Here is a 21,791-nt window from a genome sequence, read left to right as displayed (position 1 = left end):
GAGATTTTGCATCTTATGTTCCCTAAACAAAAGATGCCAAAATAGATGAAAAGTAAAGCTGAATTTAAAAAAAAAAAAAAAAAAAAAATTAGTTATAAACTGCTGCAAAATTCTGATTTATATGAATTATGAATGTTAAAAGAGAATATGCAACTAAACCACTGATGGTGGATTTGGTAAAAGGACGGCAAGGCTCCAGATAAAGAGGATATATATTCAGTTATGACATGCACTCATAATGGATTACTTTGAATAAAAAAAGTGGAAATGGAAAAATCCTTTGGACAGACATGCCATGTAAGAAAATAACTGTAGATGACACAACTATTCTCAAAAATTTGGGACAATGCTCCTGTACACTAGTCCACATGCATTTGCTGCTCCGAGAGACTGCAGATTGCAGGATTTAAACCACTCGGCCTAAAGTCTATAACTGGCCCCAAGTGATTATTTCATCTTCAGAAATCAGAAGAAAACACCTGCATGAACATTGGGGGGGGGGATTAGGATACATTCTTTATTATCGAGGTAGATAACCTTATATAATTAAACAGCATGTATTCAATCAAACCACTGAAAACATTAATGAGGATGTCGTTAGACTCCAGGAGAGGCTGGAGAAGTGATAATGCCTACCCAGTCCACAAAACTGTGCTAAAGAAGACTTTAGGTAACTATAGGCTAAGGAGCTTGATTTCTGTGGTAGGACAATCATGGAGTCTATAGCTAAGGATGGTATTCAGAATCATTTGTACTTGATATATATTAAAAAAAAAAAAAAATGTTGCTTTATCACACTCCTCTTCTAAATATCTGTATCTCATCTGCACAGGTCCAGCTCAACACAGTGAGGTTTTGAAGAACATAAGAGATTTAGAGTAGCCAATCCAAAGGAAAACATGGATGTCAGGAAACTGAAGCATCAGGTCAACATCAAAGCTTTGATTAAAGAAGTGAATGGATCAAAATTTATTCATCAATGCACAAAAGCTGTATATGGTTGATGCTGTCCCTTCTGAATACCAGATAAAATTTTATTCTAAGTAGTTCAACTAGGTCGAGAATCTGTATAAAATTATTCCCACTCAAAATGAACAATGGAAGTCAACTACAGAAATGATTATTATTGATGTAAAATGCATTGAATATTATTATTATAATTTATCTGTTTATTCTTTATTTATTACTCATAGATGCTTTATATTATAACATTAATGTGCACATAATATTTTTAACTTTTCAACTTTTTCTCTAAAAAAAAATAAAAATTACATTTAATAAGGATTTCAAGTATTGGTGTGATTCAAGCAGAATTCTAAAAAACCAAAATCATTTTCCAGAAATACGTGGCATCCAAAAGAAATACAAAACAAAGTTTTGTATTTCTTTTGGATGCCACGTGCCCATTTTAAGATCAGGATGCAATTTCTGCCAGTTTATGTTCAATTAAATTTCTTTGCCATTTAAGTTAATCATACATGTACTTCAAACAGCTTAACCTTTCTAAAACAACTTGTAATGAATTAGTAATACCAAAGTTTGTTTTCAATATTTAATTAATTCTGTTGCAGGCCTTACTTATTATTTTTATCATGAATCTGTAATGTGCACATGAATGATTTTTAAATCAGTTTTGTTTTCCTTGCTCTGTAAACCCCCTTTCATGATTTGTACTGTGGGGAGGGGGGGGTTAATACTACGTATTTTTCTGTGGCAATAAAGGAAATATATACATAAACTATTTTTACTGTTCTCCATTCTCATCTGAATGTTAATGAACCAACATGGTATGATTATAAAAACAAATTTCAATGCCTAATATAGTCATAGAGCATAAAAACAAAGGTAAAAAGAATCACAGAGAAATCAGTGAAAACTAAAGAAAGAAAAAGTTATCTTACATTCTGGGTATACTGCTATTATTATTACTTGAATTTGGAAGATTCTTAATACATCTAATATCTTTTTCTATAACTTTCTCCAATCCTTTTCCATAAAAGTAATCCCTGATTGATATAAATGAAAATGAATATAATTATAAACAGCAAGGCAAAACATTGAATTCTTGTTTTTTCCAAATGTTTACAATATTTTCACTGGACTCGGTTCTTACAAAAGAATTGTATTTTGTTCCTATCTTTTGTGTTATTTTTAACTCATCAAATCACAAAAGTAGGATATCTGGGAACCACATTCAAATGTCTATTGTTGCTTTTAGCTTTTCTTTCAAAAATAGGCACAAGATTAATTGTATCAGCAATATTTTTAGTACAGCAATGAGAGTCAATAAGGAAATAATCTTAAAAATTACAAAAAGCCATTAAGAGTGAAAAAATTATACACACAGTTTAAAATTCAACAAAGTTAACAGAAGTATACAAATCATTTCATTGTAACAAAATTTTATTCTAATGAATATCTTTCAAAATAATTTTTTTATTAAAAAAAATTTTGCTGATCTTTACTAATAACTTAGAAGTAGTCTAACAAATACTTAGATAGTATGAACCAGAGCTGCAATGCTCAATACGTTCTACGTTGATATCAATATTTGTAAAATAATAAGAGGAGTTTACCTCAATGTAGTACGTAGAACACTTCCGTACGATAATTTCCATGTAGTAATTTTCATTCCTGTGATCACGACATACGGTCGAAAAGCGTCGTCAGCTTCAGGAAAGAAAAATCGTTTTGCAATTTTTTCGTTAATTCTTTTAATTAATTTTCTTATTTTTAATTGTGTTAAATTGATTTTTAATTATTTTTTAATTATTTGTTACTCTAATGTAAGTTTTTTGATTTTTTCGTTTTAATTTCTGAAGAGTATCATACGGAAGCGTTCTACGTACTATATTGAGGTAAACTCCTCTTATTATTTTACAACAAAATGGCACCTCCGTAGCCAGGTGGGAAGGAGCAGCAGTGCGTAGCACACGCTTCTTGATTAGACCGGGGTTCGAGCCCATCACTACTAAATACGGAGGATGCGGAAAGGTCAGGGAATGACCACCGCATATCCCGGAGCAATATGGCCTTAGTTGTTAATGCTCCTAAAAACCAAACAAACAAACAACAAAATACTTAGTAAAAAAGGTAAAATATTTCACACACTATCATTTAGAAAGGATATTTTATTTATAAGAAATATAATACTTTATAAAAGTTTAAGGTAAAACTCCAGATCTTGGGTACTAGTCCATATTTTGACAAACAGACAGAAACAAAGCAGTGAGTGGCAGGTGCCACTCATTTCTTTTCCTGCCCACTGTCCTAGGTTGATATGCCTAGGGTGTTTTTATCCCCACTTGCTGTTGTTTTTAAATAGGGAACTTGTTTTCTGATTATAAAACAGCGGGATAGGAGGATAAACATCCTACCTAGGGTAAGCACCCCCCCCCCCCGAAGACACAAAACAAAAAGAAAATTTTTTTTTGTTAGTTGTTGGCGCATTGGCTTCTGTGGCCATAATGCACCTCCCAAATTTTTTGCATTTTTACTCTGATCCCCCCAAGGCGGGATTCGAACCTGCGGCCTTTTGGGTTGCCAGACAGGCACTTTACCCACCTGGCTAGCCCGGTCGGCAAAAGAAAATGTCTTCACAATAATTACCCAATCACAGAACTCGACCGTATAATCACTCCGTTCTGCGGCCACACCCACTGAACGTCGGGCCCGGCGGCTAACAGGCCGGATGAACAATGGGCACTACATAGTACATATCCCATACACTTTTAAATCTCTGGCTTGACCGATACAGAGAACATACGCGGAGATGGGAGAAATCCCAGGAACCGTTAGACCCTCAACATACCAAATACCAACTGCACGGAGACAAGTGGTACCCAAATAATGGAGTTTAGAGCCAATTTTAATAATTAACACACACTCAGAAATAGGGTACTCTCAATATATAATTTTAATTATGTCTACTGTACCATACTTCTGAGTTTTAATTTTCATATTAATTTTTTCACATGTTAATAAGAAAATCTGACTTTAGTATAAGAGAAACTAAGTCAGTCAGATTGAATGCTGCACATACCATCAGCATTCAATCTGATTTTCACATTTAATACAGATTTAACCACACTGCCTATACTCCCAACACTCTATGCACTATAAAGCCATTCTAAATTATTGTCGGGGTTTCCGTGGCCTATAATTTTCTAACTGGAAACAACAAAAAAAAAAAAAAAAAAAAAACTGCTTAAGGAATATGAAAGTGTAACTCAAAAAGCTTATTACCTATAGGATCAACACTGCAGAATGCTAAACAACTTCAACATGCATGCCTTTCATGGCACGTAAGATGTCCAAGACATATTCAATTTCTCTCCAAGTGTTCTCCAGCATTTGCAGTGTAACTGTTTCAATAGCAGCAACAATTCTGAGCTTCAGTTCATTGAGGGAGGTCACAGGGGTCTTGTACACAATGTATTTCACGTATCCCCACAGGAAGGAAAATAACAGCATTGGCAAAGGCACATGATGTAAGAAAGCAAGCTTATATGGCATCAGCCAAAAAAAAAAAAAAAAAAAAACACACCCTTCTCGTTTCACCCATCCATGTTTGTCTAGTTCCGCCTTGAATCTATTTAAGCTATCAACTTCTACGACAGATGGAAGTTTGTTGCAGCAATCAACCACCTGCTGGCTAAAGGCAGACTTCTACACATATATCCTACAACTGTCTTTCCTCAATTTGAATTTATGCCCTCTCAGGCATTTATTCTGAGCAAGAGGAAGAATCCCATCAGCATTGAGCATGCTCAAATCATTCAAGTGGTGTAAGATCAGGTGAGTGCGGAGGCCATGGAATTAGTCCATCATGCCCAACCCAGTGCGCAGGAAAATGCATGTCAAGAAATTCTCGGACAATGTGGCAGTGCACCATCTTGCTGGAACACCATATTTGGCTGATGATTTTTCAACTGGGGTAACAGATACGGCTGTAGCATGTCCAGATAGGTCACCGCTGTCACTGTTTTTTCCACAAAGAAAAAGGGCCCCAAAACTTCCGAGCATGACAAAGCACACCAGACATTGACCTTTGGACTCTCTTGAATTCTCAAATGGCATGAGGGTTTCTGATCTCCATATTCTGCAGTTATGTCGATTTACCCTCCCTGATATGTAAAACATTTCTTCATCACTTCTCCATCTTTGAAGGTAATTTTCATCAGCTTCGACGTTTGACAAAATGTCTTTGGCAAATTGGAAACGGTGGGGTTTATTGTTCGGCATTAAAGCCTGCACAATCTGCAGTTTGTAGGCATGGAGGCGAAGGCAGTTACGAACAGTCCTCCAAACAGCCGTTTGTGATATACAAAGGGTACTAGGAAAGTTTTGCAATACAGCTTTGTTTATTTAATTGTTTCAAAGTAATTTCCTCTACATTCAATACACCTCTCCATCCTCCGAAACCAATCTTTAAACCAGTTCTGCCAAGTTTCACTAGGGAGTAAAGCACACTCGTTGTCCCAAGCCCGTAGAAGGTCCTCATCACTGGAAAACCGCCTCCCTTTTAGCTTCATTTTCACATGCGGGAACAGTGCAAAGTCGCAGGGAGCAAGGTCTGGACTGTAGGGAGAGTGCTCGAGAAGTTTCAGTCCTGTCGTGGTCAAATATTCGGTGCAGGCTTTGGCGCGGTGAGCTGCAGCATTATCGTGATGGAGGTACCAGGTGTCCATTCTTGACTTTGGCCGCAGGTTCTTCCTAGATCCAATGACTTTAGGCAGGCATTGTTCAGTATACCACTTAGCTGTGACTGTCTTCTGTGTGTCCAAAACGACACGTTCCACAATTCCACTCGATTTGAAAAATACAGCTATCATTTTCTTCTTTACAGATCGGGATTTTCTGACAATTACGGGTATGTCGTCATCATCAAAGACCCAAACTTTGTTTTGAGCCTTGGTCGGCAGATCGTAATAGTACAGCCAAGTCTCGTCACCTGTCACGATGTTGTTCACATACCGAGATTGTCCCTTATCAAACTTTTTTAACATCTCCCGGCACCAAGTCACACGTCGTGTCATCTGCTCTTCAGTCAGTTGATGCGGCACCCAGAGAGAACAAAGTTTCTTCACGTGCAAATGATCTTGCAGAATCGAACGAATTGCTGGTGCATTTAGGCCCAAAGTATCCTCTATCTGTTGGTAGGTCACTCGCCTGTTTTCGTCAACCATTTTCCTCACAGCAGTAACGTTTTCCTCCGTAACTGACGTTCGTGGCCTTCCCGGCCTCTCAGAATCCTCCAGAGTGAAATTTCCCCTTTGGAATTCTCTATACCACCTGAATATCGTTGTACGATGTGGACAATCATCATATAGTGCAAGAGTCATTTCTTCTAAGCACTGGTCTATGGTTAAACCACGCACGAAATTATACCGCAAAACTGTCCTTATCTCATTTCGTGACCACGATGCCATCGCAAGCACTTTACACTCTCACTACTAATGAATAACTGAGCCCATCGACTTGGCGCGGCGGCTACTATGCGCGTATGAACATGTCTCAACATGCAGCAACAAGCAGCTTCCTGTGATTCATTGTTGCGTCATATTGCAAAACTTTCCTAGTACCCTTTGTACCTAACTGCAAAGCTCATATAGTTGATTTCTTGGGCTTCGAGAAAACACTTCACGGATTCAATCAATATCTTCCTGCGAAGTGTTCGGTCTCCCCACTCCTTTTCGGTGCAGAACACTCCCAGTCTCTTGAAATTGCTTTAACCAACATCGGATAGCATTATCTGAAGGTGGATCTTTTCCATACTGAGTTCTGTAACGGCGTTGCATTGTGATAACAGACTTTGTTTCAAAAAACCAAAGTACGCACATTGAACAGTTGCCATTTTGAAGTAATGCCATCAATATCTCCCAGATATCAATGCAGCGATGTACAGCGTTGCTAGAGGAGAGACAACTGGAAGACAACAGTCTTCCAGTTGTCTCTTTTTTTGATTGTTGTTTCCGATTTGAAAATTATAGGCCACGGAAACCCAACAATAATTTAGAATCACCCTGTATATGAATTAAATTAGGCTTGCTTATCTTCTGCCATTCTCAATTCTGAACCTTCTATTTTAATCATCTTTAATGGAAATTATTTGTTCCTAAAGAAAGCAGTCCAGTATGACAGCTTGGAACACACATCTTGTAGTAGTTCATACCTCTCATCGCTGTTAATTGGTGTTTTAGCAAAACCTGGAAACAATTCTTAATTGTTGTTTCTGTTACATCTCGACTCCATACTTCCACCAACTCTGATATGACATCCGCAAATCTATAACAGAATAGTTGGTTTCTATTCTCAGTATAATTTTTTTCAGGATGCACTTTTGGTAGTGCATTTTCAAATTCTTGATAATGCACTTGTCCATTGATGGCAGTTTAGACAAGGTATTTGGAGAGAGTTCTGTTTTCTTTTGTCATCTTTCTATCAAAATTTAAAATCCACTGCTCAAAAATTTTACTTGTCATCCAAGATTTTTTTGTTGTAGTCCGACTCTAACGACTTTACTCCTTAAAAACATCGGGGTTGTTTACTTTTGCCTATTACCAAAAGCTCCAGTTTTTCATTACCAGCCATATTTGCACCAATCAAGACTGTAATTCCCTCCTTACTACTTTTACCACCTAACCATTTATCACCATTAAAATTCAGTGTTCTTGTTAGGCAAACATTTAAAATATAGACCCGTTTCATTGGATATGGATTTGGATATGTTAATGTTTCACATTGGATGTCTTTGGGCTCGTAGCCCTCCATAAATTTTTTCAAAACTTTCTTTCCAATGGGTACTGTCTTCTTCGATTACAACTACACTTTCACCAGAAATAACTTTTTCAATTAAGCCATGGAGCTTTTTAAATTTGTTCAGCCAGCCAGAACTAGCTTGCAATGTTTTATGTATGCCATAGCCTTTTCTTTTTATTAATAGCCCTGATATCAGCATGTTTCGGTCTCGAATCAACTTCACTCACTTAAAAACGCCTTCATATCTACACAATAATTTCACATGCTTACCATCCTGTTTCCTCAAAAAGTTTGAGAATTGAAACAGGATTTTTCAGAATGGTTGACACACTATTGGCAAGGATACCAAATTTTAAAGTGATTTATTTATTTTTTTAAAGCCCCGATCTACACTATTTAACACTTCCACTTTTTCCACTGCACTTAAGGATTTCCTCTTAGATGTTGTAAGGTTACTTGCACAGCAACTAAAACAAAAATAATTTAGCGACCGCTTGTACCCACCATGTAAACAGAAACAGATGAAATTTAGTGAAATCGTGAATGACTCATTTCTGCAAAATATCAGATTCATTTCCGGGATAAAGGAAAGTCAATCTTTCCTAATTATCTAATAGGTTGACAGGTTTACCAAAGCCAATGTCCTCGGGAATATGCCTTAATCTTTGCCAATGACTGTGGACACAGTAGTTGACAACCGCAACTGCTGTGTCCTAACAAACCTACACAACCACCTCTACTATACTGACTGCTTGGTACAGTAGAGGCGGTAGTATAGGTTTTACGGGCATCACTAAATTGTGGAACGTTTTAGCACTTAACTCTTAACCCTTTTAGTTCTTAATTCATGCTTTCTACAGCATCAGCTGTATTGCCTAAAGGCCAGAGGTGTGAACAATGTGTACACAGGTCTCTGAAAAAACAACCCCGGGGGCTTACATCTGGCGAGTATGGACTTGGCACACCCAGGGTCCTGAGCTGGATATCATCATTCTTCTCTTTCTTGATGATATTTTTCTACCTTTGACTCTCTCTCTCAGGGTAACTCGAGAATTTTTTTTTGCTGGTGCAGCATAAGCTTCAGGCTTCCTTGCACCATATGGCTAATAATAATAATAAAATCAGTTTGTTATACTAATACTATTTTCAATGTAATGACCAAAGGGAAATCAAAAAAAATTGTTATATGGAAGTTCATTAAAGAGAGGTCACACTGTGTGTGTGTGTGTGTGTGTGTGTGTGTGTGTGTGTGTGTGTGTGTGTGTGTGTGTGTGTGTGTGTGTGTGTGTGTGTGTGTGTGTGTGAGTGTGTGTGTGAAAACCACAAACATGAAAGTATTAGGACTTATAGTGCTAAATACTGTGTATAGGATGAAAGCTGCGAGAAGACAGACACTTGTTAACATTAGACCTGAATTTCTGTAGACTAATTTTTGAGAAATATGTAAAGGAAGGTTGGTCTAGTGAAAAGAAGAAATAAATGAGGAAGAGCAAAAATTGATTGTCAGTTTGGAATTGAACAGCGAATGGATGCTGACTGGTTGCAACATAGGTTTGGACTTGTTTGGAAGAGAGTAGTAGAATTACAGATGTTGATTCAGAAGAACAGTGCCCATGGATGTATCTATAGAAAAGGTACATAACCTAAACTGAACATCTATGAGATAGAGTAGAGAGACTTTGTAAGTGATATTCATTACCCTACCCCATGGTCCTCATTTGAATAAATTCAAGGAGCTAGAGAGAAGTTTTTGGAATGTGAAAACAATATTCCATGGTAGGGTAGATTTAGGATTTGTTAACTGATTAAAAGAAAAGTAATGCAGAGGAAGCAATATCTCTGATGAGTCTGAGCTGAGAGAGAGAACTAGAAGACAGAGTAATCAGTAAGAGAAGTATGTGATATAGGAATCTGCATGTTGCCAAAGTGAGCATAGAAGCAGTAGACTCTTTTTTGCAAAAAATAAGACAAGACTGTGTTTTAAAAGGATTGAAGTTAACTAAGTTTCCTTCATCACTGGAAAATTATCTGAAGATCAGCATTTATAGAATTGGTGGTGGGTATTCAAGAAGTTGAAGCAGTTGGTGCAAGGCAAGGTTTCCCAAACTGTTGGGTGAAATGTAAAAACTATCATCAGCTAAACTATGGATAGGATTTAGTCACTGGAAAAAGGTCATTAATATACAAGAGGGAAAGAGTGAGAGAAAGAAGTAAACAGATAGCCATCTACTATCAATCATCTGCAGCAAGCAGACAGAAAGAAAACTGTCTACCAATTTTAAAAACAGATGGTGATCCATAAGCTTGTTTAGAAGGCTTTTATGACATACATAACCAAAAGCCTTAGAAAGTTCAAAAGCAACTGCTTGAACTTTCAGACTTTTTCATTGAAATTATTCAAAAATAAGCACATTAAGCCAATATATCACCAGCATATCAAACACCGAATGAATCCATTGATCAGATGGAAAGGCTCAAGATAATGCAAGAGGTGGCATTTGTTGAACTTCCCATTACACTGGAAAGAGAAAAGTTAAATGCAATGGGATGATAACTGGAAGAGATCTATTGTCTTTTTAGGAACTGACTGGATATGAGCAAATTTCCAAGAAGAAAGAAAAACACAAATGGAATAAGAAAGTGTAAAAGCCTGCACAAGTTTTGAGAACAATTGGAGAAATGCCATTTGAACAATCTTGATGCCAAGAAAGCATCAAGCTTGTTCAAATTCTTCTAGCATCCTTCTGCTGGAAAACCAGTGGAGGGATTGTTGCAACAAGGTGGGCATACAGATGGACAGAATTTCTGACGATGCTTTAGCAAGAGACCAGAATGCTCAGCTGCCATTTGGAAAGAAGCAAGTTTTATACTCTTGGCCTGTTCAAAATCAAATTTGGATTAATTATTAACAATTATTGTTATTAATCAATTGAATAGCTTCAGCAATTTTTTTTTTTTTTGAAAAATGAAGACTCTGATAACAGTTGTTGTTGTTGGGCTTTTTTGGCGCAACAGCTACGTTGGCCATATTGCACCTGTTCCTGTGGAGAGACACTGTACGGATTAATAAAAGGGTTTATATGAGCATAAATATAATAATCTGTTTTAGATAGTGGAAAAACTCAGGTAAATTGGAGTTTTCCCCAATAATATGTCTAATTTGAAGAGGTTCATTTAAATTAGATAGGGATCGGAATGATGTGGTTCTGGCATACTGATAGTGAGTGCACTCTATAAGAATATGCTTTACGGTTAGTGTTGAATCACAGTGGAAACACAGTGGTGGATTATTTCCTCGCAATAAATATTGATGTGTAAGATGGGTATTTATTCTTGGTGGATATCACCACACAGACAGCACCGTTTCAAAGCTTGTTGGCTTCTCTTCGGTGGGTGAGCAGGTACCCCTTAAACACTTTATAGTCTATATCACTATACATCATCAGGCATCTCTCATATTGTGAAGTTATACTTCATAACTGGATTGTCACTATTGCAACACCAGGGTACCTGCCCACCCACCGAAGAGAAGCCAACAAGCTTTGAAACGGTGCTGTCTGGGTGGTGGTATCCACCGAGAATAAATAACAATAGTCTTCTCCACTGGTGCAGTGTTATTTATTCGAGGTAGTACAATACCATGGAAACTCGTTGTGAAGGCATTCACAATATGAGACATAACCAAAATGATGCCAATGTAATTAATTAATTTAATTAATTAATTAATTCAACTACGTTGGTAGATAGCTGTGTTAAAATGATGCATTTGCACTAACCTACATGATAGGAAAAGAGGAATATAAATCAAGCAAATCATCTCATTTGATACTGAGAGAGAATCCACTGGAGAAGACACCAGTACCAATTTGTAATCTGAAGTGCATAGATTGGAGGTCAACATTAATTGTACTCTAGACGGGACGTTGTTGGGTAAAATGTTGTGTTGGGCTTATCTTGTAAGTAGCTAAGTGTTTCAAGCCACCATACAAAAATTATATTGATACAAAATATATGAATAAATGAAGGTAAGTGAATAACCCTGTATTATTATAATACAGTAAACCCCCGCTATTCGCGGGGGTTACGTTCCTGAGAAATGTCACGAATACCGAAAACGCGAATACTGAGTTATGGCTCCCATAGTAATAAAGGGGTTCCGTTCCAAAGTATGAAATATATAAGAAAAACTAGTCTAAAATTTTGTCTATGTATGTATTATATGTACCTTCATAATATGTACATAGACAGTATATAGTGAAATGCAAGCATATGGCATCGAAATGAAAATAAGAAACAATTTAATATTAAATGTAATATTTATTAGAAATTTCAAACAAATCTTTCAAACCAGCGCCTCTGCTATAGTTAAAAAACTTATCCCGCCAATGCTATCACCAGTTTCGCTAAAGTGTTGATAAAGGTGTTTTGCCTTTTCACGAATGATGAGTGAACTTAACGGAATTTTATTTTGAGTTTGGTCTTCTATCCACAGATTTAAAGCTTTTTACATTTTTTCTAAATTAACATCACAAGTTACAGAGCAAATTTTTGAAGCAATTAGCGTGTTTTCACGGACACTACGGATTTTTTGATTGATCGTACCGTTGACTCATTGATTTTATGTTTTTGCACTGAGGAGACACTTGCACCATTAGAAATTTTATCTAATAACTCAGTTTTATTCGCTAATGTCATCACCTTCTTTGATATTTTCACATTTCTCTTGTTATTCGTAGCCATATTTTTATTTTTTTTTTTTTTTGGCAGTTGTTGGCGCATAGGCTTCTGTGGCCATAATGCACCTCCCAAGGTTTTTGCAGTACTTTGATCCAAGCTCGACCTTTGGGTTGCCAGGTCGGCCCATATTTTTGTAGGGGTTAGAAAGAACTTGTCCATAATAAAGTCACTTTATTCCGTTAACATACTCGAAAAAGTCTGTTTTACACTGCAAAACGGTAGATTTATCAATTTTGTAAGCATATCAATTTATAAGCATATAAATTAAAAGCAAACGACGAAACCTTCCATGACAAGCGCATAACACATACTGAACAAGGATTAGCGAGAAACATCCACGCTCGCGATTTTGTCACCGTTCTTCCCCCACCCACTGAGCGCTGTTTTGACCGGGAAAGATAATTTTAGCCACGCCCATGTTTTTTTTATGGCGGAAAATATTCACATTTTTTTAGGTTTCATTTTATATTAAATCGGCGATCGCGAATACAGATACAGCGAATAGCAGGGGGTCTACTGTATTTTCATTACAGGTAACCCTCGTATAACACAGCAGTTAGGTTTCTATAAAACCTCGTGTAGTGCGAAACTATGTTATACTGGACTAAGAATCAGTAAAAAAAGAGGGTTACGTTCCAAAAGCTAACAAAAATACACCATTTTTTTATAACTATCAGAAACTTAATTTTTATTATAAATAAAAATAATGTACATTAATTTAATTTTTTTCCTCTTCATCGCTGCTTAGCACAATCAAACAAGAATGTTTTCTCTGTTGCAGAATATTTTGAACTTTCTTCTGCAGCATCTAAATTTCATGTATCTTCTGCTCTCTTTAAAAAATCAGTAATCTGGGTTTCTTTGCTTTTGCTTGATAGATCTTTGGAAATTTCAAGGTATGGAGCTAAGCATGTTTGAAGCTCCCTTTTGAACTTTGCAGTCATTTCAGGAAAAGGATCTGCATTCAAAAAATAAGATTCTAATTGCACAACTAAGTTTATGCCTTCCCATATGAGTTTTAGTGCAAAATTTGGAACTTCAGAATTTTCAACTGCACTATCATCCTCTGAATTGATTTGGTTTACCTCTGATGCCATTTCCACCAAATCCACTTCACCAGCTTATTTTTCTACCAGTAATTCTTGAATGTCTTCAGTAGTCATATCATCAAAACCTTCCCTTCCTATTGACTTAGTAAGTTCTACTATTGCACTGATTCCATTTTCTGTCAGTTCGACCATATTTCCTGAATTAACTGGCTATGACTATACATTTTTCCAACATGCATTTAATGTTGAAGGTTTTACTTCTTTGAGCAATAAAGCTATGATTCCAATACGGTCCACAATTGAAAAATTATATCGAACATAATAGCAGGGTTTGCCCTGCACAAAACTTCAAAAATACCGTGTTATGCGAGGTTTGCCACAATTCTCTAACCATGTTAGAGCAAAACTGTGTTATATAAGTACCGTGTTGTGTGTGGATTGTAGCAATTTATCAATCGTCTTAGAGTGAAACCGTGTTGTAGAAGTACCGTGTTATACAGGGGTTGCCTGTATTATAAAAACCTTAGAAAGAAACATAAATGAACCTACCTGCAGGTGTCATAACACCATGTGATTCTGGAATTGTTATGGTTTGTTGCCCACACCGTAGTTGCTAACTTCAGCATAGCTTCTGCATACTGCTGTCGCAGTTCTTCTTCATTAAGATGGCTCTTCCAAACGAAATGATAATCTCCATCAGCTAAAATAAGTGTATTTTTACAATTATTTATCATCATGTGCAACTATAAAAGTTAAAAATTATATAACTGTGTATAGTATCATCCTATACATAGTTATATAATTTAGTTATATAAATACTACCAATATTTATTAATATTTTATGATTGACCTGAAAATTTCTAGAGTCCAATTCATTTCAACTCTAACTACAGTGTCAACACAATGCATCAAAGCTCAAACCAATATATGCAACTCTTAATTTTCCCTGAAGTAATCTTAATGCCATCAGAGAAGAACTTTGTTCATGATTCTTTGTTCTCAAAAGAAGTCTATCACAGGGTTATACGATGCTTCTAAACCCTTAGTATTTTCCCCAAATTATATCAGTATTGGCACAGTCAAACTCGGTTAAAGCAAAACAAGGGAAATAACAACTTGGCTAAAACGTCACAATTAAAGCAGTTAAGAAAAATCTCTTAAAAAGTTATGCCCTTTTATTTTGGTTACAATGACATTTCAAAATTGTAAAATTGCTCAGCTGTAACAACAAATAAATTTAAATGGTGAAAATTGCCTCAGCTGTAACAACAAATGAATTTATATGGTAACACATATTGCTGGTCAGCAATGTGTTCATCATATAAATTTATTATCTTTTTTACAGTTACCTTTTAATTTTATGTCGGATATATATATATATTAAGTTGTGTTAAAAGATATGTTCTGGAAAAGTTACTGGTGAAACAAAAGACAAACAATATGATCATTCTCAGTAATTAAATTTGGTGTGGCCCAAAGTGCATAAAAGATTCTTGGACAAAGACATTTTTAATGCAGATGAGATGAAACTTTTTTTTTTTTTTTTAAATGAACTCCTAATGGAACATTAAAATTCAAGGTGAATAGTGTATGGGCAGTAAGTGACCATTATCACAGTCATTGTTTGAACTAATTTGAATGGTACAAAAAAAGAAAGAAATGTTTGCAATATGAAAAATCTAAAAATCCATGATGTTTCAAAAACGTTAAAAAGGTCACCTGTTTGACACAAATAAAAATGCTTATTCGTTAAATTAATTAATTAGTTAAAAGCACAAATAAAAATGCTTGGATGACATGAGTCGTTTGAATCTGAGCTGCTTTACTGGAATCGGAAGCTACATAGCCATGACTGAAAAAGCTTCCTTCTTTTGGAAAATTGTGTGGCGCACAAAGTGAATGAAAGGAAGATAAGAAAAAAAAAAAAAAAACATGAAACTGTGTTTCTTCCAGAAAAAGCATCTTGCAACCTATGGATCAAGAAGTAGAATGAAGTTTCAAATCTCATTTTCGAAAACTGATTTTGCTTAAAATGATTGCTTGTCCTGAAAGTGAGAAAGGCTGCACAATAACATTTACTGATGCAGTAGAAAATGTAGAAAAGTCATGGAACAGAGAATCTGAGACCATCTGTAATGCTTTTCATCATGCAGGATTTAGTAAAAACTCCTAAGACTAATTCTGTTGAAACTGATACTAATGAAGAAAATTGGCCTTTATAAGAATAGATTTGTAAACAAATCACATGGATTTAAATTGGTATGGTTTAGAAACATACACTGAGGTTGATTACAACATAATCATATTGAAAATTTTAAGAGGTGGCTACATTGTTGAAAAAGTAAGTAATCAAAAGGTTGAGCAAAATGGAAATGAAGATATAGAGCTGAAAGTTTTGACTATCAGGGAGGTGCTTTAAGCAGCTTAGCTTTTGACTCACTTTTATAAAAACACAGAAGTGAATCATACATAACATTGTTTCACAAATGCAAAACTTGAAAATGATTTGGGAAAGAAATTCTGGTCATCGGAAAACAAAACAACAAAAAATTATTTCTGTTAGATAACGTTGCATTATTAAATGTGTAGTATAAAATGTGTATTATTATATGTATAATACATATATAAATTTGTGTTTTAATGTAAATATACATGTATATATGTGTGTAAACAAAGCCTCTGAAAGAGAAACATTTAGTATAAATGTTTTAACTATGTGTAATATGCATTTCATACATGCATACATATTACATATAGTTAGAACGTAAAAAAAAGTCAACCTCTGTTATAATGCAACACAGTTACATGTCAAAAATACTACATGTAAGGGGACTACATGTAACTGTGCTACATGTAATGCAACACAGTTACATGTAGTCCCCTCTGATATTATAACTGAGTGTGACTGTATTTGCAAAATATGCTTATATATCAATCAAAAAAATAAAGAAAAACTACCCACTTTTTTTACCCATCCATTCTAATAATTTGTCCAAACCTTCTTCAAATTTATTCAAACTACCCATTTTCACAACACAAGCTTGTTCTCATCATCAGTTACTCTCTAGCAGGATCTATTTGCACATCTATCCTGAAAATCATCCTTACCCAATTTAAATTTGTCTTCTTTACACGTATGTGTTGTTGTCCAAGGAACCACTACCATTCATTGAACATCAATTAAGATGCCATCAGCATCATTTAGTTTGCTTGCTCCATTTAAAGCCTTAGACTTTCAGTCAGGTCTCCTCATGGGTACTTACAAGGGGTAGTCAAAAAAAAACATTCTAAAAACAGTGTACAAACTGTGTTAATAAATAAGAAAACATGTGGTTATTTGACAACGTAACATTTTATAAAATAACACTTAAAAAAACTATGTCAGTGTCTTATACAATTTCTAAAATTTAATTTTTTGTGTTGGTAGGTGGAAGAATATCCAACAAATTGATTATAGTTCGGTATAATCAAATTTTTAACCAAAGCAGGCAAAAATGCTAAAGAAATCCAAGAAAGAATGAATAGCATTTGGGGAAGATTTACCCAGTTATGCTACTATTGCAAGACAGTCGTTAGAGTTCAAAAGAGAGCAGGAGTCAGTTGAGAATGGTCAAAGGTCTGATGGCAATCTGAAGCAATCAATTCTGAAACCACTACCATTCACTGAAGAAAAAATGTTAGAAAAAATAAGAATTAAAGCATCTGAATTTGGAAAAGTACAGTACTTAACATTTCCCATGGAAGCATTTTAACAATAATGCACAGGCATTTGAGACTGCCCAAAGTTTGTGCAAGACAGGTAACCAAAGCATTTCCATTAATGAAAAACATTAGAGGGTGAAGTTGTCAAAAGAGAATTTAAAATTAATTCTTGCTAATCTAGCTAGATTTTTCTGTTTGGCAACCAGTGATGAAACTTGGCTAGGTTTCTAGGATACTGAATCTAAATTAGAATATAGTAGAAGCATTAGTGATTTCCAACTCTAAAAAAGTTTCCAACTGAACCATCAGCTGAAAAAGTGTTGGCCTCAATTTTCTTCAACACAAAAGGATAGCTGTTAACTGATTACCTTGCACCAAAAACCATAATAACAGGCAAATATTATGCCAGTCTTAAAATTAAACGCTGCAGTTTGGGAAAAAAAAGATGAAGAATGTTGGGTCACCAGGCTTTGCTTCTCCATGACAATGCACCCATAGAAAAATCCCACATTGCACAGGCAAAAATTCATGAAATACAGAGATTTGAATAATTATTCCTTCCTGTACAGCCCAAATGACTATTATTCATTCAGAAACCCGAAGTGTAAGCCTTGTGAAACTTATTTTAAAGATGATGAAAAGCTAGAGGAAGCCTGGTTTGATGCTCCACCTGAAGGTTTTTTTTTTTTAAAGAATTAATCCAAGTCTTGTTGGAGTAACATATCTTTGCAGATTAAACACAATAAGTGTATTTATTGAACTTTGAGGTGAATACATCTAGGGAGATGGGAGGAAAAAAAAACCCTTCAGGTGCAGCATCAAACTAGACTTCCACAACTGCTTTTAGCAATGTTCTATCTCCACCTTGGAACACTGATGGATATAGAACTCTGTAAAAGGCCAGAAATGTGTGGTGTTATGTTTGTACAGTGTGTGTGTGTTGTTATGTTGTTTTTGGCCTCTTTATCACCAGGAAAGCCCGCTCAATGTCTGTCTACACAATGGGGAGGGGGGCCACAACTGCGCATGTACTGTGGCAGACCTCGATAATTTGTGGGTCTACTAATCCCTGTGTGTGCTATTTTGCACAAATCCTGCACCCACCAGAGCAAGTGTTATACCAGTGGGTGCCAGCAATCTCACCCCCAAGGTTGCTCAGACCCGGGGGCCAGCAAAAAAAAAAAAAAAAAAATTACTAGTGGTAACAGCTCCCATAAACTCAGTTCAACTGAGAATTTAAAAACTAAACATTTGTTCTCTTTTTTTTTTGTTTTGAGCAGTAGGTGTGAAGACACCTACTGCTCAAAGGGGGTTACAAGATAATAGGTACACTAATCCCCCAATGACTACTTATAATGCCGGTTCTTGTCACTTATTTACGACTTGCAAAATATCTGTTTATACCTATTCCAGTTATTACTTGAATTTTATGATTTCTGGTTGATTTTTTTTTTTTTTTTTTAATTTGGAGTCTTGAAGTTTCCTGGTTAATCCAATATCCCGGTAAATTGAGTCTGCTGTACTTTATTATTACCATATTTAATGTTGATAATGTCTTACTGTGTGTTTAATTTATCATAGTGGACATAGTGTTTTTTGTTATGCGGTTCCCGTGGTTTCCAACAAATCCGCGTTAAATACTCTGTTAACATAGCAAAGCCAGTCAGTGTGGGTTATGTGTGAGTAGTGTGTTCTTTGTGTTGTTTGACTGGCCTCTTCGTTACTGGGAGTAAAAGACATCTGACGGGCCGTCCATACTCTTGCAGGAGCGAGAGTGGGGAGGGCCAAGGAAAGAGCGGAGAAGAGACAGGAAAGTGGAAGACAGACAAGATAGCGAGGATGACAGAGCGTAGGCATCCTCCCAGGCAAAATGGAGCAGGAAGAGTGCTAGGTGCAGTTGTGGGAGTCCTGGAGAAAGACTGTGGGTAGGAAGAAGAGAATAGGTAAAGTTCAAATTAAAGAGTCCAGGATCGTCACAATGGAGAATCACGGAGCGGCGTCGACAGGGCTGTCCGCCATTTGCAGTTTCATGTCTGGAAGTTTCCGGTGCTGGGTATCAGTTGCTGTCTAGAGGAGGTTATCCAGGAGTAGTGTTCGGGAGTTGCAGGTGATGCCAGCGACGACGAAAGACCTCGTTGGCATAACTGGTCAGTGCATGGAAGGCATCATTAGATTCCAATAACTTGGTTTCTGGCCGAAGTGATGTAGTGTGGAGGTCTAGGAGTAGTCGGTTTCTTAGATCTAAGTATACGTTGCATGAGTGCATCATGTGATCCCAGTCTTCAGGTTCTCCGCAGGTACAGAGGGCATCCTCGACTAGGCCAAACTGTAGAAGGCGTCTCTTGAAGGACCTGTGGCCAGTTAATAGGAAGGAAGCATAGACGTTAGGGAAGAACCAAGTGGAACGTTGCTTGTTGATGTAGGTTACCTCAGGAAGGAAAAGTTTAGTAGTTGCACCAGTTGTGGAGTTATTCCAGCGGGTTTGCCATAAGTTTATGAATTGTAGCCACACACGTTTATGTTCCTGTTTGATGTCGGTATCGGTACGGGTTTGAATAGTGAGGAATTCAGCTTCCTTATTCTTCTTGATGGCATGAGAAAGTCCGATAAAAGCGACGTGGAGGTCCAAAGGGAGGCGGCCTGTTAGTAGCTGTAGGGCGGCAGTTGATGTCGTTCTACATGCGCGGGTCATTTGTAGTAGCATAAGTCGTTGAATTTGCTGAATTTTACGTTGAGCATGCACTAAAGTCATTCGGTGGTACCATACTGCAGCTCCATATGTGACAATTGGTATAAATACTGCTGAGTATAAAAGGCGTTGAGTTGGTCCTTTAAGACCCCAGTCCTTGCGGGTAAAGCGTGCTAACATAGTGATGTAATTTTTTATCTTTTCTTTGATAGCTTGGATATGAGGAATGAAAGTTCTCCTGTCGTCCAAAATTACTCCTAGGTACTTCACCGATCGGTAGTTTTTCAGTGGGCGGCCATTAAAACGTATGGTAGGAGGTCTGGAGAAGTCCAGTTTGCCTTTTAATAGGAGGGTTTTGCTCTTCTCAGTGGAGACTGAGAGTTTATTTTCCGTGGCCCATACGGACAGAGCAGCGAGAACAACCATAGCCTGGGTTTCTATGGTGGCGCGGGTGGGGCCCTCAATGATAATAACCATGTTGTCGGCATAAGAAAGCTGAGTAGAGTGTGGGTAGTCCCTCAGGAGCCAGTCGTCGAGTATCATATTCTAGACAGCTGGCCCCAGGATGGAGCCCTGGGGACAGCCTCGGGTTAGATGTCGGGTGATGCAGTGATATTTTGTTTTGATGCTGACCTTGCGGTTAGAGAAGTAGCTTTTGAGGCAGTGGTAGAAATTCCAAGTGCAGTTAGAGACTCTGGCCCTCTGAAGAACGCCCGGCCACCACACTGTGTCAAAAGCTCCTTTGAAGTCAATGAAGATTGCCAGTACATAAGTTGCATCCGACTGTTCTGCAATTTTGAGGGTTTTAGATAGAGCATCAATTGTGGAGTACCCTTGTTTGAATCCAAATTGAAGTGAGGATGCCAAACCACTGGCTTCATATCGGGGTTGGAAGCGGGAGAGCAGCAGTCTCTCAAAAACCTTGCCGAGAATGGGAAGCAGCGCAATCGGGCGATATGCCTTAGAGGTACCTGTGGGATCCTTAGGTAAGAGCCTCAGGTTAGCATGCTTCCAACGTGATGGAAAGTTACCCTCATTCAGACAGGTGTTGAAGAGCTGAAGAAGTATCATTGGAGCTATGGCCCAGAGACGTTGCACAGTCTCGCCTTCAATAAAATCCAGACCAGGAGCTTTACCTTTTTTGATTTTTTTAATTGCTGCATCGACTTCTTCCTCTGTCAATGGTTCCTCCATATTGTCTGGCTGGAAGCTGGAATTTTGTACTGCTATCTTCCTGTGAATGTCAGTGTCAGAGTTGGTGTTGTCCTGATATATTAGTTCATCCAGAATCCGGTTGATTGTATCTTCCCAGTGTGTAGTCTCAGACGAGTCATCAGAGCGGACAGAGTGTATGACATCCGTGGATCCCAGCTTATTCCTCACGAGTTTGTGGACTAAACCCCACGGATTCCGGTTCCCCTCAGTCTCGACAAGGGAACGCCAGGAGCTTTGCTTGGCATGGTAAATTTTGTTAGTATATTCACAGCGGACTGCTTTGAATCGGTCTCTATACTGTTCTGCAATGTGAGCAGGTTCAGTCCTTCTCTTGCGTTGGTATTCTTTCCGAGCGCGCTTCAGAGAATTGCGCAGGTTAGTGAGTTCCTGCGACCACCATGGAACAGATCTTGGTTTCCTGGAACATTTTTTCATGGAAGCCTCTGAAGCTTTGAGGAGCAGACTCTGCACAAAGTCTGTTTTCTGCGCACTGTTCATTGATTGGTAGAAGTTGCTAGGTGGGTCATGAAGAGCATCTTGAATTACATTGTCAAACTGGTCCCAATTCGCTGTTTTAGTAGAGAATCTTACAATATCCTGGATAGGCACTTGACGAGGGAGGACAGAATCGGTGACAC

The 21,791-nt window shown here is 37.2% G+C and overlaps 2 protein-coding genes across 6 annotated transcripts in view; one reads left to right on the top strand and one right to left on the bottom strand.

Moving 5' to 3' along the window:
- LOC150084544 (E3 ubiquitin-protein ligase Mdm2-like) overlaps positions 1 to 933 on the top strand; it is a 366,530-nt gene extending 365,597 nt beyond the window's left edge. For both annotated transcript variants that reach the window (XM_090376480.1, XM_090376479.1), the window contains one exon: positions 833 to 933. In XM_090376480.1, the coding sequence (XP_090232606.1) occupies positions 833 to 859 (27 nt within the window). In that variant the 3' untranslated portion in view covers positions 860 to 933. The remainder of the gene's footprint in view (positions 1 to 832) is intronic.
- Positions 1 to 21,791, bottom strand: part of Samtor (S-adenosylmethionine sensor upstream of TORC1) — a 500,386-nt gene that overhangs the window by 167,328 nt on the left and 311,267 nt on the right. For 3 of the 4 annotated variants that reach the window (XM_090376482.1, XM_090376484.1, XM_090376481.1), the window contains 2 exons: positions 14,097 to 14,247; positions 1,902 to 2,006 (listed from right to left, as the gene is read on the bottom strand). In XM_090376482.1, the coding sequence (XP_090232608.1) occupies positions 1,902 to 2,006; positions 14,097 to 14,247 (256 nt within the window). The remainder of the gene's footprint in view (positions 1 to 1,901; positions 2,007 to 14,096; positions 14,248 to 21,791) is intronic. The other variant, XM_090376483.1, reaches the window with a different exon arrangement.

The sequence above is a fragment of the Mastigoproctus giganteus genome, chromosome 6 (genome assembly GCF_048544385.1).
Source record: "Mastigoproctus giganteus isolate SK-2022 chromosome 6, ASM4854438v1, whole genome shotgun sequence".
In the NCBI taxonomy this organism is placed as follows: Eukaryota; Metazoa; Arthropoda; class Arachnida; order Uropygi; family Thelyphonidae; genus Mastigoproctus; species Mastigoproctus giganteus.
Note: the sequence above shows the minus strand (reverse complement) of the source record. Positions and strands in the feature narration are given on the sequence as shown.